Source organism: Leiobunum rupestre, chromosome 2 (genome assembly GCF_980474605.1).
Source record: "Leiobunum rupestre chromosome 2, qqLeiRupe1.1.hap1, whole genome shotgun sequence".
NCBI classification, from domain to species: domain Eukaryota; kingdom Metazoa; phylum Arthropoda; class Arachnida; order Opiliones; family Sclerosomatidae; genus Leiobunum; species Leiobunum rupestre.
In genome coordinates, this window is record NC_143385.1 from 70,647,865 (window position 1) to 70,665,235 (window position 17,371).

A 17,371-nucleotide genomic window follows, 5' to 3' on the forward strand; every position below is an offset into this window, starting at 1 on the left:
TGGTATGCGGAGTAGTTAAATAGCGTTTCCACAAGCCGTGTAATATTATATACAGGGTGTTAACTAAAAAACGATACAGAGCCAATTACTCAAAATGTGTTTTATGTAAGAATTTGAAATTTGCAGGTTACATAGAGGGTGCAGGGGGACAAATGACAATGGAAATTTCAATGACCTTGAACCAGGTCTTCAAGGTCATTCAAATTTTATCTCGAGAATCATTAAGATTAGAAGAAAGGTTCCAATTAGAAATGTGTTTTACGTTTAATTTTAAGTCTAAACAGCTTTGATCCGATCTAATTTGACCAATGGGAAGCCGAGAAATGTTAGACCAAAAACCGTAAGGTCGTGTGTGGTATTTTAATCAAGACAAGACATTTAACGGCTTATAAATCGAAAACTACCAGATCTAATTGATCAAAATTGTCGTGACACTCTAAACCGAGCTCTAAACTGAGTGGGGGAGTTCGAAATTGTAACTTATGACCTTGAAACATTAGGTCAAGGTCATTCAAATTTATCTCGAGAACCAGTAGGATTAGGAGAAGGGTTCCAATTGGAAAAATGCCCGCCAAGGTTTTTTAAGTCAATTTAACTTGCACCTGAGGAAAATAAACCAATAAAACTCCTAAATAAATGTTAATTAATTGTTTTAAGACGTACCAAGTATTTTTTTACTTTTTTGAGTTTAAATGTTTTAAACACAAAAGAAACGAAACAAGTAATTGAAATAAATTAGCAACTAATAAACGTTAGAATTATTTACAAAGAATTTAAAAAATAAATAAATAAATAATGAAAAAACTGAAGATTAACTTTCCCAATTCTGCCTGAGCTTCTCTGGTACTACGGCGGGGATTTGCATTAAAATACGCAAAGACATCGACGTCTAAGTTGCTTACTTAGTTTTGTGTTTCTTTACTAATAAAAATACTTGGTACGTCTTAAATTAATTAATTGTCGTTTATTTTGGAGTTTTATTTTTTTATTGAAGACCTGGTTCAAGGTCATTGAAATTTTCATTGACATTGGTCCCCATGCACCCTCTATGTAACCTGCAAATTTCAAATTCTTACATAAAACACATTTTGAGTAATTGGCTCTGTATCGATTTTTAGTTAACACCCTGTATTGTAATATTCTTGCTTATAAAAGCCACACATTACAAGTTGAAACATTTCTAAAAAATCCGGAATAAATATACAGAGCGTTTAGCTGCACAGACTTGGCCGATCAAAACTTAAACTACATTGCTTTTAAGATAATCAATTAATGTAAATAAAACATTTTGCTTATTTTACAAAATACTAGAAAAATAAAATTTAACTTTCGTGTAGCCTGAAGATTTATGCAAATCTCAATTTATATATATATATATATATATATATATATATATATATATATATAGAAAACCTTCAAGCGCAGCATACGAACTACAAACTATTAAGGGCGAAACATTCACGACCTCCAGAAATTTCGTTGATACTTCGGTTGCATCAACTCAAGCAATCGTTTTCGCTACGGTTTCCAAAAGGAAAGTTTGCTCCCGATGGACTTTGCCTACCTGCCCCTTGTGGTCAACCACCTCTCTTTGCGAAGTATTTCTTAATATTTCACACTCCTTACCCCTAAAGTATTTAATATGTTAGAGTATCTTAATTCAGAAATTGGGTTAACCCGTTTTTTTCAAATATTTCAATATTAGTCGGAAATTATTTATTCAATCAATTTTATCAGCCTGGGCATTTTCCTAAACAAATATTCCGTTAAGAATTCTAAAATGTTTTATATATATTTATTAGTCACGAAAATATTTAGATAGTAAATTGGAAAATGTTCTTTTTTTAATTTTTTTTTGCCGTTAGGCGGTTAAAAAAATAAAATTGTTTCTGTGTAAATGTTTCTATTTTTCGCTGGATTCTTGAAAAAACAAGTCGGTACCATAGGTCGGCATCACTTTTGGTCTGAAGTCCCTGGTCCTCCTGTATCCGCAGTAAGGTTTAGCCTCCAGTCTCCATTGAAATCGCCGGTCGCCGGTCTCGGAGGCTGGAGTCTAGAGTCTACCTAAAATAATTGTTTTTGGAATTGCTTAAAACAAACTGCTTGAAAAGTCTTTTTCTTTTAATTTCACGAACATTATTATAATGAAACCGAAGGCTTAAAAATTTTTAAATTGACTTAATAAAAAAACGTTTACAATTATTTTAACAATTTTATCCGAGAAAAAGGTCAGTAATTAAAGGTTGGTTTTCTTTATAAACAATCGTTGAGGGAGACTAAAAATTAATATGTAGTAGCCCTCATTATTATATTACCTTAACCAATAAATATTTATTTCCCTGTGCTATGATGCTAGGCCAGTTTCATAATCGTAAAGGAGCAAGTTGTGAAGGGGCCCACACAGTGGCGGAGCTTGGGTTAGTAGCGCCCCCACGCCGCGTAAGATTTTGCGCCCCTTTCTATATATATATATATTAAGAACCGGAACTATCTCGGTTCCGGTTCTTAAAATTGCGCTTTGTCGGTTCCGGTTCGGGTTCCTAGCATATTTTTCATTGTTCAACAAAAAGGATGTAGGGTACGTGACGGTACTTAGACAAAACTACATCGAATATCCAGTGGCGGAGCCAGGGGTAGGCTACGCAGACTACAGCCTACTTTTATTTCGCTTGTTGGGGCCCCAAATCTAGATGAAGGGGCCCCGAACGGCCCCCTAAAATGATTTGCGAAACTAGAAATATCAAAATCCGAATTAAAAGCCTGCTGTTTTTAAGTTGCGAACACTGAACAGTGATTTCTAATATTTTTTCGAACGCAGCCTTGATTCGTTGTAGTTGCTAAACTAGCTACTTCAAAAAGTGTTGCATCGTTAGACAGATGATAAATTGCGCGGTTTTCCCTCTCCGAGTCAAAATTTCCGAAATAAAGGTAAAATAAAGCGTAGCAACTGGCAAGTGTTTTTGCAACAATTGTAAGTGAAAATGGAGAATGCTGTTGGAGGATGTTGCCCATATGTGCATTGTTATGCTCATCGACTAAAAAAAATAACTTGTAAATTATTAAAAATAAACCGGTTTTGTCACAGTTTTGTTTAGTTAGTGTATGTAATGGGGGGGGGGGCAAATTAAAGAATTAAGTAGCCTACTCCAGTGGTGTAGTACTAAAACAAAAAGAACCGGGGCGCTACATGGGTACGGCCAACTTCTCTTTCGCGCGTAATCGAAGTTGGCTGTACCAGCCGCTATAAATGTACGTCCAACTTCGAAATTTAGCGTGATCGAAGCTGACCACACCCAGTGGCGGCGCTAGGGGGTAGGCCAGGTAGGCCACTGCCTACCTTAAAATTTCGAAAGGGCCCCAAAATCACCCTATAAGGGGCCCCAAATTTATCTAGAAAGGGTCCCATTTATAAATAACAATGAAACAAATGTCGATAATGTATTTAGACATTTTTGAGGTATCTCCTAGTAAATAAAACCAGTTCTGTTATATTTGGACTCGTTTTACTGTTGTTAGAACTTTTTTGTTCGTCATGTACATCACTTCTTTATTTTATTGAAGGATTTCGTTGATAAAGGGGGGTCCCGGGTCGGGGGCCCATTTATTTGGTTTGCCTACCCTCGCGAAAATTCCTGGCGCCGCCACTGACCACACCTAGGTAACTATTGGAAATTGTTATGGTATTTTCCTGTGGGAAAAATGTATAACAAATTAACACCCCCCTTTATTCGAGAAACATTATTTACGAAATAGAAGCAAGGCGCGCCCTGGCAAGTTAAAAAAAAAAGAGGCAGGGCGTGCCCTGGCAAAATGGAAAAACAAAGGCGGGGCGGGGCGGCGCCCTGCCTTTGGAAAAAGCACCAGGGCGACGCCCTGGCCCGACTACACCACTGGCCTACTCATAATAATATCCTTGCGCCGCCACTGCGAATATTACATTATATGTTACTTTTAAATTTAAACAACCCGTCTCCTTATTAAGCTCTCCAACATAGAAATGTAACAGAGTAAAAACGTGTCCATCGTGTATCCTGCTTTATGAGTTAATTCTAAGCAGTAAAACTTAAAGTAAAGTAGAGTAAATCTCGTAACGCATTTAAATAAACTACTCGTGTTTAAAGACTTAACTACATCAAATTTAAACCAGTCTTTACCTACTTTTGGCGCCAACTATAAAACTTACTCACTTTATAGTCCTCGAAAAAATGCGCCCCCAAACCTCTTGCGCCCCCACGCAGTTGCGTACCCTGCGTACCCTATTTCGCCGCCCCTGCGGCCCACAATCAAGAACCCTCTAGACAATCTAAGGTCGTAAAGATGTTTAATCGAGGAGGTGCAACAACGTAAATAATGATGACAACCTCGAACAACATTGACAATTTCAAAACAACTTCGAGAACGGAATCGGAATAAAGTCTACTATATCAGTTATCTTATTCAAGCGCGCAAGTTAAACTCTCCTAGAGAATTAAACCCATTCCCCAAAAAAATAGTCCTTCTATAAAAAGCCCTGGGCGGTTTACTTGAATGGCGAGGCATACTATTTAAAATTTTTAACTTGACAGAACGATTAATAATAAGATTAAAATGGAAAGCCACAATAGTACCTCTCGTAGTAGGAATGCAAGTTCATCGCACGTCACCTTTCCAACCGAAGAGGTTATTAATATAGGGACTGAAATAACCAAATGAGAAAAATCTAAAATGCAATCACGATGAAATAAAATTTTTGACAGCAGCAAACTGTTATGTTATGAAAATAAGGTGGAAAATCTTATCTTGTTAAGTCGTTCCTAAATACAAAAAGAGCATAGTAAACTGTTTTTATACTCGAAAAGAAACTTAAAATAATATTTGGTAATATGAGTTATTATTTCTCTATTTTCGATGTAGGTATGTAATTATATCTATTGTTTGTACATAATTTAATTTCTCGATGTCTTGACGTGACCTTTTGTTAAGCAAATACAGAACTAAAGAACTAAAACTAAAGAACCCGGTTTCGATTTTCGGCCGATGCATTGCGATTTTGTCTAGGAAAGGACATCGCACTTCTTCTATGGGATTTAGCTTTCGACAGATTTTTTTCAAATTGAAACATGTTGTTGGGCTTGATCAAAGGAGCAAAATTGTCATTTGCCATTTTTCCATAGCTCCTATAGCTTGGCCAGTATCAGCTTTCAAAAGTGGACGACACTTACACCGATTTTGTTCAAACTTGGCGGATTGATAGACCTTCATGTAAATTGAAAAATCCTAAAGGGATTTTATTCAATGGGCAACGGTTTTGCCATGGCAACGAAAAATGTTTTTGACAACATAAAATGGAAATTTTCCCATGGAAAATAACATGGTCTTTTGACCGATTCCAGGGGTCCCCCTGTGAAAAATTGAAAAAAATTGAAAAAATTTAAAATACCAAAATTATAAAAAATTTATAAAAATTGACGAAAAAAAAATCAAAATTGATCACATTTTGATCAATTTGAACCAAATGGGTGAAAATGAACGGATATGGCTAAAATTGGAAAAAATGTGAGAAAAAATACAAAAATACAAAACATTGAAAAAATATATAAATTTTAAAAAATATTGATAAAAAACAGTAGTTTCGATCAAAATTCCTAGGCATTGACGGAAATTTATAAGTTGTGTAAAATTGGATTAATGTATCGATAAATTGCTTATTTAGTAAATTAAATCAAACTGAAATCAACACTACTGTATATAGGAAGCCTTTTTCTATAGCAGTGCCTCCTCACGCAAAATACAACCACCCTTACTCTCAAAATAAATCTGCCTTTTTAAGTTATACCGAGAGAGCTTTAAATCTATGCAGTACTAACGATGAATACAGGCATTTTATAAAAGCTGTAGCATTAGATAGAGGATTTTACCTGGTATTTATCAATAAAATTATAAATTACGTTGAAAATAGAATTAAAACTCTAAATAACACAAAATTAAAACCATTTGATAAAAAAGATAAAATTGTCTTACTACCGTTTAATACTCTAAAAAATTGGCAATATGTGCAAAAACAATAAGATAAAACCCATTTTCAAACCTGTGAATAAAATCTCTAGTTTCTACCCCCCAAGAAAGGACAAAGTCACCCACTTAGAAAATAGTGGCGTATATTTTTTATCATGTAAATGCAAAATGGGATATGTGGGTCAAACTAAACGATGCCTACAGTAGAGGGCGTGCACATTCCATTGACATTAGTGAAGCCAAATTATTAAAAAATGAAAAACACCCAATTAAACTAAATTTAAGAGAATCATTAGAAATTATAAAATTAAAAAATCAAAATCTGTTAATTAATAACCAAGATGGCCCCTCGCATGATCGAATTTTCCCCTATATTGAAATTTTGAAAAAATAACTATCCCTTGTTTTGTCGTGATAAAAAATATATTCTCCGCTATATTTTCATTTTGTATTCGCCTGACGACGACGCCGGTTAGTGCGCCGAAACGGCCGTAGCGTTTTAATGAAGTTAATAAACAAAATGTTTTTATTATAGTGGTTTATTTATTCCTTTAAAGTTTTAAATGTACAGGACAGTTCTACAATATTTGTAATAAGAGCACACGTATATCGATCTTCCATTGTCCATAATTGTCATCATTTAGTTTGTTAAAACCAAATAGAGGCATGTATGAATCCCTATCTTGATTATCATAAGCAACCGCCATTCTCGTGAATAGGCCTCGCTTCGTTAGGCCTAGCGTCGGCGGAATCTTTAGACAACTCACCAAATCTCGCGCACAACTACCTTAAACCACGCTCTGCTACCACTTGTTAGATTCATTGAATAAACGCCGTTTAGTAAGTTAAAAAATTTAATTCAAATAGGTTAAGAACAATAATTATTATACATATAATCAACACGAAGACACAATGCGTTATGTCAAGAGTATAAACCTCCCCGACCTCATCCAACAAGCAGACGATATTCCGCAGGTATGCCAGGCAAAACTACCGTGTAGGACATAACCCACACATCACAGTCTATTTCCAATTTATTTTATAAAGCCAATTTATTTTATAAACCCAATTTATTTTATTAACCCAATTTCTTTTATTAACCCAATTTCTTTTATAAACCCAATTTATTTTATAAAGCCAATTTATTTTATAAAGCCAATTTATTTTATAAAGCCAATTTATTTTATAAAGCCAATTTATTTTATAAAGCCAATTTATTTTATAAAGCCAATTTATTTTATAAAGCCAATTTATTTTATAAAGCCAATTTATTTTATAAAGCCAATTTATTTTATAAAGCCAATTTATTTTATAAAGCCAATTTATTTTATAAAGCCAATTTATTTTATAAAGCCAATTTATTTTATAAAGCCAATTTATTTTATAAAGCCAATTTATTTTATAAAGCCAATTTATTTTATAAAGCCAATTTATTTTATAAAGCCAATTTATTTTATAAAGCCAATTTATTTTATAAAGCCAATTTATTTTATAAAGCCAATTTATTTTATAAAGCCAATTTATTTTATAAAGCCAATTTATTTTATAAAGCCAATTTATTTTATAAAGCCAATTTATTTTATAAAGCCAATTTATTTTATAAAGCCAATTTATTTTATAAAGCCAATTTATTTTATAAAGCCAATTTATTTTATAAAGCCAATTTATTTTATAAAGCCAATTTATTTTATAAAGCCAATTTATTTTATAAAGCCAATTTATTTTATAAAGCCAATTTATTTTATAAAGCCAATTTATTTTATAAAGCCAATTTATTTTATAAAGCCAATTTATTTTATAAAGCCAATTTATTTTATAAAGCCAATTTATTTTATAAAGCCAATTTATTTTATAAAGCCAATTTATTTTATAAAGCCAATTTATTTTATAAAGCCAATTTATTTTATAAAGCCAATTTATTTTATAAAGCCAATTTATTTTATAAAGCCAATTTATTTTATAAAGCCAATTTATTTTATAAAGCCAATTTATTTTATAAAGCCAATTTATTTTATAAAGCCAATTTATTTTATAAAGCCAATTTATTTTATAAAGCCAATTTATTTTATAAAGCCAATTTATTTTATAAAGCCAATTTATTTTATAAAGCCAATTTATTTTATAAAGCCAATTTATTTTATAAAGTCAATTTATTTTATAGACCCAATTTTTTTATTAACCCAATTTTTTTTATAAACCCAATTTATTATTTAAAACCCAATTTTTTTTATAAACCCAATTTATTATTTAAAACCCGATTATTTAATTTAAACAATTTATTTTATTTACACCAATTTATGTTATTTACACCAATTTATTTTATTTACACCAATTTATTTTATTTACACCAATTTATTTTATTTACACCAATTTATTTTATTTACACCAATTTATTTTATTTACACCAATTTATTTTATAAAGCCAATTTATTTTATAAACCCAATTTATTTTATAGACCCAATTTTTTTTATTAACCCAATTTTTTTTATAAACCCAATTTATTATTTAAAACCCAATTTTTTTTATAAACCCAATTTATTATTTAAAACCCGATTATTTAATTTAAACAATTTATTTTATTTACACCAATTTATTTTATTTACACCAATTTATTTTATTTACACCAATTTATTTTATTTACACCAATTTATTTTATTTACACCAATTTATTTTATTTACACCAATTTATTTTATTTACACCAATTTATTTTATTTACACCAATTTATTTTATTTACACCAATTTATTTTATTTACACCAATTTATTTTATTTACACCAATTTATTTTATTTACACCAATTTATTTTATTTACACCAATTTATTTTATTTACACCAATTTATTTTATTTACACCAATTTAGTTTATTTACACCAATTTATTTTATTTACACCGATTTATTTTATTTACACCGATTTATTTTATTTACACCGATTTATTTTATTTACACCGATTTATTTTATTTACACCAATTTATTTTATTTACACCAATTTATTTTATTTACACCAATTTATTTTATTTACACCAATTTATTTTATTTACACCAATTTATTTTATTTACACCAATTTATTTTATTTACACCAATTTATTTTATTTACACCAATTTATTTTATTTACACCAATTTATTTTATTTACACCAATTTATTTTATTTACACCAATTTATTTTATTTACACCAATTTATTTTATTTACACCAATTTATTTTATTTACACCAATTTATTTTATTTACACCAATTTATTTTATTTACACCAATTTATTTTATTTACACCAATTTATTTTATTTACACCAATTTATTTTATTTACACCAATTTATTTTATTTACACCAATTTATTTTATTTACACCAATTTATTTTATTTACACCAATTTATTTTATTTACACCAATTTATTTTATTTACACCAATTTATTTTATTTACACCAATTTATTTTATTTACACCAATTTATTTTATTTACACCAATTTATTTTATTTACACCAATTTATTTTATTTACACCAATTTATTTTATTTACACCAATTTATTTTATTTACACCAATTTATTTTATTTACACCAATTTATTTTATTTACACCAATTTATTTTATTTACACCAATTTATTTTATTTACACCAATTTAATTTTTTTTTCTAGTAAAATTAAATTTATTTGACACAATTGATTATGTTTACCCCAATTCAATTTTTTCCCCAAATTAATTTAATTTACCCCAATTTATTTAATTAACCTCATTTTCTTTAATTTAAACCAATTTATTTAATTAACCTCATTTTCTTTTATGTACCCCAATTTATTTTATTTACACCAATTTAAATTTTTTTTCTAGTAAAATTAAATTTATTCGGCCTGTAATAAAACAATTATTTTTAAAACAATCCCAATTACATTATACACTTCTTTATTCATTGAAATTTTAAAACGACCAACATGGCAAATTCAAAAACCGGGTAGCACAGCATTTCAGCCGTTTCTTCGATAATTCCACAAAAGAAGAAGTGACTTGATTAATTTAAATTTTGTACTTAGTTACATTTAAACTTGCAATATTTAAATAAGAGATTTTACATATTGGTGAGGTTTGACTAACCCTATGCATTAAGATATTAAAATAAAATAAAAACAACATTTTTAAATAAAATGTTTAAAAAAATTTTACTATGCAAAAGTGGTTGTTTTTATTTTATTTTAAGATTTTACATACTTGTAATCACATAAACAACTCGTACTCATTTAAATATACAAAGACTTACGGTAAAGCTCAGCTGTTGTTTATTTACGTTATATATGCAATTAATAGATTGAAATTACATTAATCGCTGTCCAGTTGACATAGTCTTCATAGATGCCGAAAAGATGGGGTGTCGAAGTAGTTAGCACTTTCTCTCCTTACTAGTTAAAGGGGTGTTCACTGACGAGGAGTGTACCCGAGGTGTAAATCACCGATTTTGATGAAACTCGGGGGGTATGTAGACCTTAGGGTAACTTGAATTTTCACCAAGGGAAAAGTTACGCTGGGCTTCCGTTTTGCTATGGCAACCGAAAATGTTTTTGAATACTTAAAATTAAAAAATCTACATTTAAAAAAGCATGGGATTTTCTCGGTTTCACAGGGGGTACCATGTGAAAATTTTTGAAAACTAAAAAAAAATTAAAAATTTAAATTTCAACTAAAATGCTAAAATTGAACAATTTTGGGTGAAATTCATCAAGTTTGGGTAAACTTAAACCAAATTTGGGTAAAATTGAGAAAAGTTCATTGAATTTATTAAATAAAGGAATATTTGCAAATTTTACCTAAATAGGGTATTGTCAATTAATTTTTTTAAATCGACAAAAAATGGCTTAATTGACCAAAATTGGGTAAAATGACCTAAAATATTTAAAATTGGATAAAATCGGGTTATAACCAACTAATATCGTCTAAAATGGGGTAAAATGATAAAATTGGGGTAAATTGATAAAATTTGGGTAAAATGATAAAACTGGGGTAAAATAATCAAAATTCGTCCAAATGACAAAAATCGAGTAAAATTGTATTACAACAACTAATATCGACTACAATTGGGTAAAATGAAAAAAAATTGGGTAAAAAAGCTAAATTTGGGTATAATTACCTAAAATGTTTAAAATTGGATTAAATCGGGTTAAACAACTAATATCGTCTAAAATGGGGTAAAATTATAAAATTTTGGGGGTAATTTGAGAAAATTGAGTAACATGTTGCACAGCCAAAAATGAATAAAATTGAATAAAATTGTGTTAATCCAACTACTATCGGATAAAATTGGGTAAAATTATAAAATTTGGGTAAAATTATAAAATTTGGGTAAAACTATAAAATTTGGGTAAAACTATAAAATTTCGGTAAAACTATAAAATTTGGGTAAAATAATCAGAAATCACACAAATGACAAAAATTGGGTAGAATTGTGTTAAAACTACTAATATCGGCTACATTTGGGTAAAATGATAAAATTTGGGTAAAACAGCCAAACACGTAGCTAAAAATGATTAAAATTGAATAAAATGAATGAAATTTGGTTAAACAACCGGAATTGGGGTTAAATAAATGAATTTGACTAGAATCGCGTTGAGTTAATTGAAATGAACGAAATTGGATAAAAAGAGCAGTATTTACTTAAATAAGTTTCGACTAGAATCGTCTTAAATCAATTGAAATTGGCTACAATAAATCTATCAAACTACCAAAAGTAGATAAACTGAAGAAAACCTACAAAACAAGGTTAATTAGAAACTAAAAGGTTATCGATTTCGTTGTAATTTAATACACACTAATTAATTAATAACGAAAACTACTATAACTTAAAGATATTTTCGTTAAAAACCTCCCTTTCGTTCATATCCAAAATACCCCAATTATGAAAAAACTTACTTCAACGTCAAATTTTGGCTGTTTTACCGAAATTTTATCGTTTTACCAAAATGTAGCCGATATTAGTAGTGTTAACACAATTCTACCCAATTTTTGTCATTTGGGCGAAGTCTGATTATTTTACCCAAATTTTATAGTTTTACTAAAATTTTATCATTTTACCCAATTTTATCCGATAGTAGTTGGATTAACACCATTTTATTAAATTTTATTCATTTTTGGCTGTGCAACATGTTACTCAATTTTCTCAAATTACCCCCAAAATTTTACAATTTTACCCCATTTTAGACGATATTAGTTGTTTAACCCGATTTAATCCAATTTTAAACATTTTAGGTAATTATATCCAAATTTAGTTTTTTTACCCATTTTTTTTCATTTTACCCAATTGTAGTCGATATTAGTTGTTTTAACACAATTTTATTCGATTTTTGTCATTTGGACGAATTTTGATTATTTTACCCCAGTTTTATCATTTTACCCAAATTTTATCAATTTACCCCAATTTTATCATTTTACCCCATTTTAGACGATATTAGTTGGTTATAACCCGATTTTATCCAATTTTAAATATTTTAGGTCATTTTACCCAATTTTGGTCAATTAAGCCATTTTTTGTCTATTTAAAAAAAATTAATTGACAATACCCTATTTAGGTAAAATTTGCAAATATTCCTTTATTTAATAAATTCAATGAAATTTTCTCAATTTTACCCAAATTTGGTTTAAGTTTACCCAAACTTGATGAATTTCACCCAAAATTGTTAAATTTTAGCATTTTAGTTGAAATTTAAATTTTTAATTTTTTTTTAGTTTTCAAAAATTTTCACATGGTACCCCCTGTGAAACCGAGAAAATCTCATGCTTTTTTAAATGTAGATTTTTTAATTTTAAGTATTCAAAAACATTTTCGGTTGCCATAGCAAAACGGAAGCCCAGCGTAACTTTTCCCTTGGTGAAAATTCAAGTTACCCTAAGGTCTACATACCCCCCGAGTTTCATCAAAATCGGTGACTTACACCTCGGGTACACTCCTCGTGAGTTCTTACGATTGCCTTTCCATAAAAGCTTGCATAGCGTAACTGTAGTAGTAAGTGTAGGGAGCTGTTGACTCTCGTGGCATGACAGGCTTCTTGACCATTGTTCTACTCAATTCAGCCCTTTCTACCTGGATTAGGAGCATTAATAATTACAAGCTGACTTGGTCCCATGGTGGTACCTTGCGTATGCTTAGCTGATTATTATTATTTTTATTTTATTATTATTGTTAATATTATTATTAGATAACTCAAAACGTGTTTCAGGGTTTCGCATTACTGATTGCCTATCAGTGCGAGGATTATTTTTCCAATCAAATGAATGGCATGCGGTGTAATTCAGAAATAACAGACTTATATTACCATATGACTGCTTCGTCCCACAAGGGTCAACTCTGGGACCATTAATTGTTGTTCATTTTAAACATACCATCAAACAATTTCGAAGGTTCTAATTATTTGACGAAAACAACATCTATAAAAATAATCTTCATATTACGGACCGTCACTTAATTACTACAGATGTGCGGGCACTAAAGAGTTCGATGCTTGGATGAATGCTCTTACTTTAGCGTCTTTGGGAGCTCACCAAAGTGACGACTCTTTTCGTGAAGTGGTCAGTCTTCATTTGGGTGCCCAAACCTGCAAGTTGCAACTGTGGGAGCCAGGTTGACTCTTTTCGCACGCACAGCCTCAGTTGTAAGAAGAGCACGGTGGGTCTTTCTTGTCACGGTGCGATTAACGAAACGAGCTCTTGTATCCGCAAGAGTGCCATCAATCCTCAAGCCACCACGACTATCGCAAGATGATGCTAAATTGACGGATGGCTTCTCTTTAGTCAAATGGTTGGTAAGTTGGTTTTTTGTGAATAAATTATTATTATTGTAAATGTGTTTTCCTTCAAAAGTACAGACGGTCATCAAGGAAGAGCACAAGTCGTGAAATTCAATTGTATGCATACAGTCATTACAAACTGGATATGGACTAAATATTTAAAAAAAATGTTAAACAATAATATGCCTTAGTTAAACCAAGAATGTATTTATTTATATTTAAGAAGAATGATTATGTTGCGACAATCGCCGGGCACGTTGAACGCCGCGGGGGAAAGACAAAACGTCACCGGCGTTTGATTTCCATCGCGTTAGGTGACGTAAATTTTAAGCAGCCAATGAAATACCGGGACTATTCGTATAAATAAATACATTCTTGGTTAAACAAATTGGATTAATTTAAAAAATAAAATTTAATCTCTGATTTTAATAATTTAATTTAAACATTGAAGTTTACTAGTTATACCATCAAATATATCTGTGCTCTAATATTGTGTTGTGATTTTTCATTATTTGATTTAATGGGGTAGTCGTGGTAAGAAAAATTCGGCTCTTTATTTCTAAATTTACTTAAAATAATTCAAAATCGTTTATAAGCTAGATACAATGGATATCTATTGGTAAATAAATTGTTATCTTGAAATACATTTCAAGATAACAATTTCTTTACCAAGCTAATATATAATTTTACTTAAAAAGTTGATATTAGCTCCAAACGAAGATCATTTAACACAGATTTATAATTATAGAGTTAGGGTTTATCAAAATAATATTTTTTGTAAAAAAATAACTGTCTTAATTAAAAAATTTAATACACTGTTTTATCGCTTTGTTTAATAAACTTAGTGTTAAGTTACATATGAATAGCTGTTCTCTTAATTAATCTTAGTAATCAGCTAGGCTAATACCCAAGGCACCACCATAGGACCCACTCAGTTAGCAAATTTTGATGTTCTTGATCCAGGTGGCTAGCTACCCAATCAAACAGCTTCCGACACTTACTAATACCGTAAACCCCCACAAGTTTTTATGGAAAGGGGAAACTTCTTTACCATTCAACTTCCAGAATTTAAAAAATGTACTCTTTTGAATAAAAGGTTTAATCAAGATTTGAGTTATTACAGTCGCTTAAAACATCAATTATCTATTCTTTCCAAAGTGCCTTTGTTGCCATTTAAGAGGACCCGGTCTCCTGTGGGGGAAAACGATAAAATTAAAAACAATTATTTAAACCCACACGTACAATAGCTTTATTTCTATGGAGAAAATTTATTTAATATATCATCTACATGTAGATACAGCGTGTGTTCATCACCCCGATATCTACTTAACTTTAAATTTTAATATCATAAAATGTGTCAATGGAGTAATGAACGGTTTAGCCTAGCATTCCATAAATTCAAAGCTATACCGTCAGGCTATATAGTGCACCTATGGTAGGTCTTGTCACTGTAACCAGGTTTTTGTTTTTAACACTATTGGGAAGACATAGTAAAGTTCTTACGGTATTGTCCATACGTAAATAAATGTTTACCGATGTCAATTTGAAAAATGAAATTGTGGTATCAGTGAAGAAGTAAAATATTTTTAAATGAGTGCCACAGACAAACCATTCATTGTTTTCTTTTACGAATTTTAAATGCTGATATACCACTCACCAGTTTTGAATTCAATTGTAGCTCCGTGAACCCCTACAACACAAGGTAGACCATACTCCCTGGCTACTACCGCTCCTACATTAAAAATATTGCCCATTTACATACATCTCTTATGAAATTACTCAACCGAGTAAATCATTGAACTGGTGTATGAAGAAAAGTGGCGACCAAAGTCTTACCATGTGACACTAATCCTCCCAACTCAGTGGCGACACCACCCAGAATTGGAAAGAACGGACTCCATCCAATATCAGTACTGTAAGCAATCAGAATCTCACCACTCTGAAATATTGAGGAAACGCATAGTTAATAAGGGGATGGAAATTGATCTGAATTTTTCAAATTCATTTTTGATATTTTTAAAAAGGGTAAGAACATTTGAAAATCAATAAGCAATCTATAATAGAACCTGCAAATGCGAAGCTTCTTCAACTGACGTAGCAACTCTGGCAAAACCTTCGACTACTCCGGTACTGACAGGAGTTCCTGTACAAAATCGATAAAATCATTTTTTAAGCACTCATTTTAATGGGATTCAAGAAAGGAGCTTTTATTTAACAAATGACATTTTCATTAGCAGACAGATGCTTGAAATGAGCTTAATTTACATCTTTCGTTCAGTAAAACCTTCGACCTGAACGGTAACTTTAAGAAAAACCCATAAGACTAAATTTCAATGTTGCAAAGTTAAGAACGGGAAGATTGTTTTAAAGAAATAACCAATAAGTAATTCGCAAAAAACACTTTAAGTGTAAATTCACCTAACAACATAAACTAAAACCAGCTTCCTCATAATAAAGAGGAAGGGCTTTGCTGGTTCTTTCTGCCCTATAATTTGGGACGTCAGGTGGGGCGGCGGAGTGGTTAGCAATTTCGCCTCCTAGCAAGAGGAGCGGGGTTCGATCCCAGCTTGTGGCACTGGGTGAAAACTCGGAACAACTCCTTCTGCGTTGAGTTTGCAAGATCTCTCCGCACTCGTTTAAGCGGCTTACCCACGAGCTCTTCAGTTACCCCTTCCATAAAAACTTGTCGAGGTTAACGGTTATAGTGAGTATATGGAGCTGTTGGCTCGCGTGGCATGAAGGGCTTGCGTTGTAACTCGTCCTCCTGAATAAATGGTTTCAAAGGTCGCTTGATGACTAACGCCTAAGGTGGTACTTTGGGTATTAGCCTAGCTGGTTATTATTATTATTATTAACACTCTTAACGTAGTCTTTCTGATGGTAGCAACCCAGGAAATTCTCTCGTAATTATCGTATTGTCGATGAAAGAGTTAAGCAGTCTTTTAACTCAAGAAATATCCTGACGCCACCACCGATTTCTACAAGATTTATTTAAAATTGGCAAATCATAATTGATGATTATTTTAACTTTTTTAAGGTTCAATAGTTAATATTTATAATACTGGATCTGGATGTGGATATAAATGTAACTACGGCGTGAAGTGTTCAAAATAATACATTATAATTAAAGCGAAGTTTGAAATATTTAAATAAGAAAGACAAACCAAAACTAATTTTAATCCTTCGTATCAGTGCGTTTCCATCACTTATCAAGTAACAAGTAGAGTCATAAATGACTGGAATTCAATGCCACCTGAATTTCTACAGTCGGCATACAGGATTTCATTTAGAATGGTTGTTTCTCTATGGCTCTGAATCTTTATCTAATCTTCAAAGTCATTTCGTGCTAATTTCAACTCCCCTTAACTCCTCAGTTTAATTAATATTTAATATTGCTTATTTAATATTTAATATTTAAAATTTTTATTAGGTTTTTGTATGCTCATGTACTTCTTCTATCAGGCAACATATAAGCCTACTGTGGCTTCGTAGTCTTTGTTCATTAAATAAATAAATAAATAAATTAATTAATGTTTTATTTTAAGACTGACTGTAATTTTTGGTAAGTTTATGATTTTAATGGAGATCATTGGACACAATTTGTTAAATGCT

At 30.8% G+C, this 17,371-nt stretch overlaps 1 protein-coding gene across 1 annotated transcript in view; it reads right to left on the reverse strand.

Annotated features, from left to right (window-relative positions):
* Positions 1 to 14,840: 14,840 nt before the first annotated feature.
* Positions 14,841 to 17,371, reverse strand: part of LOC149958913 (uncharacterized) — a 36,117-nt gene continuing 33,586 nt past the window's right edge. The window contains exons 36-39 of the mRNA XM_090166280.1: positions 15,826 to 15,902; positions 15,596 to 15,698; positions 15,417 to 15,491; positions 14,841 to 14,950 (exon numbers count right to left, since the gene is read on the reverse strand). Coding sequence (XP_090022406.1) covers positions 14,895 to 14,950; positions 15,417 to 15,491; positions 15,596 to 15,698; positions 15,826 to 15,902 — 311 coding nt within the window. The 3' untranslated portion in view covers positions 14,841 to 14,894. The remainder of the gene's footprint in view (positions 14,951 to 15,416; positions 15,492 to 15,595; positions 15,699 to 15,825; positions 15,903 to 17,371) is intronic.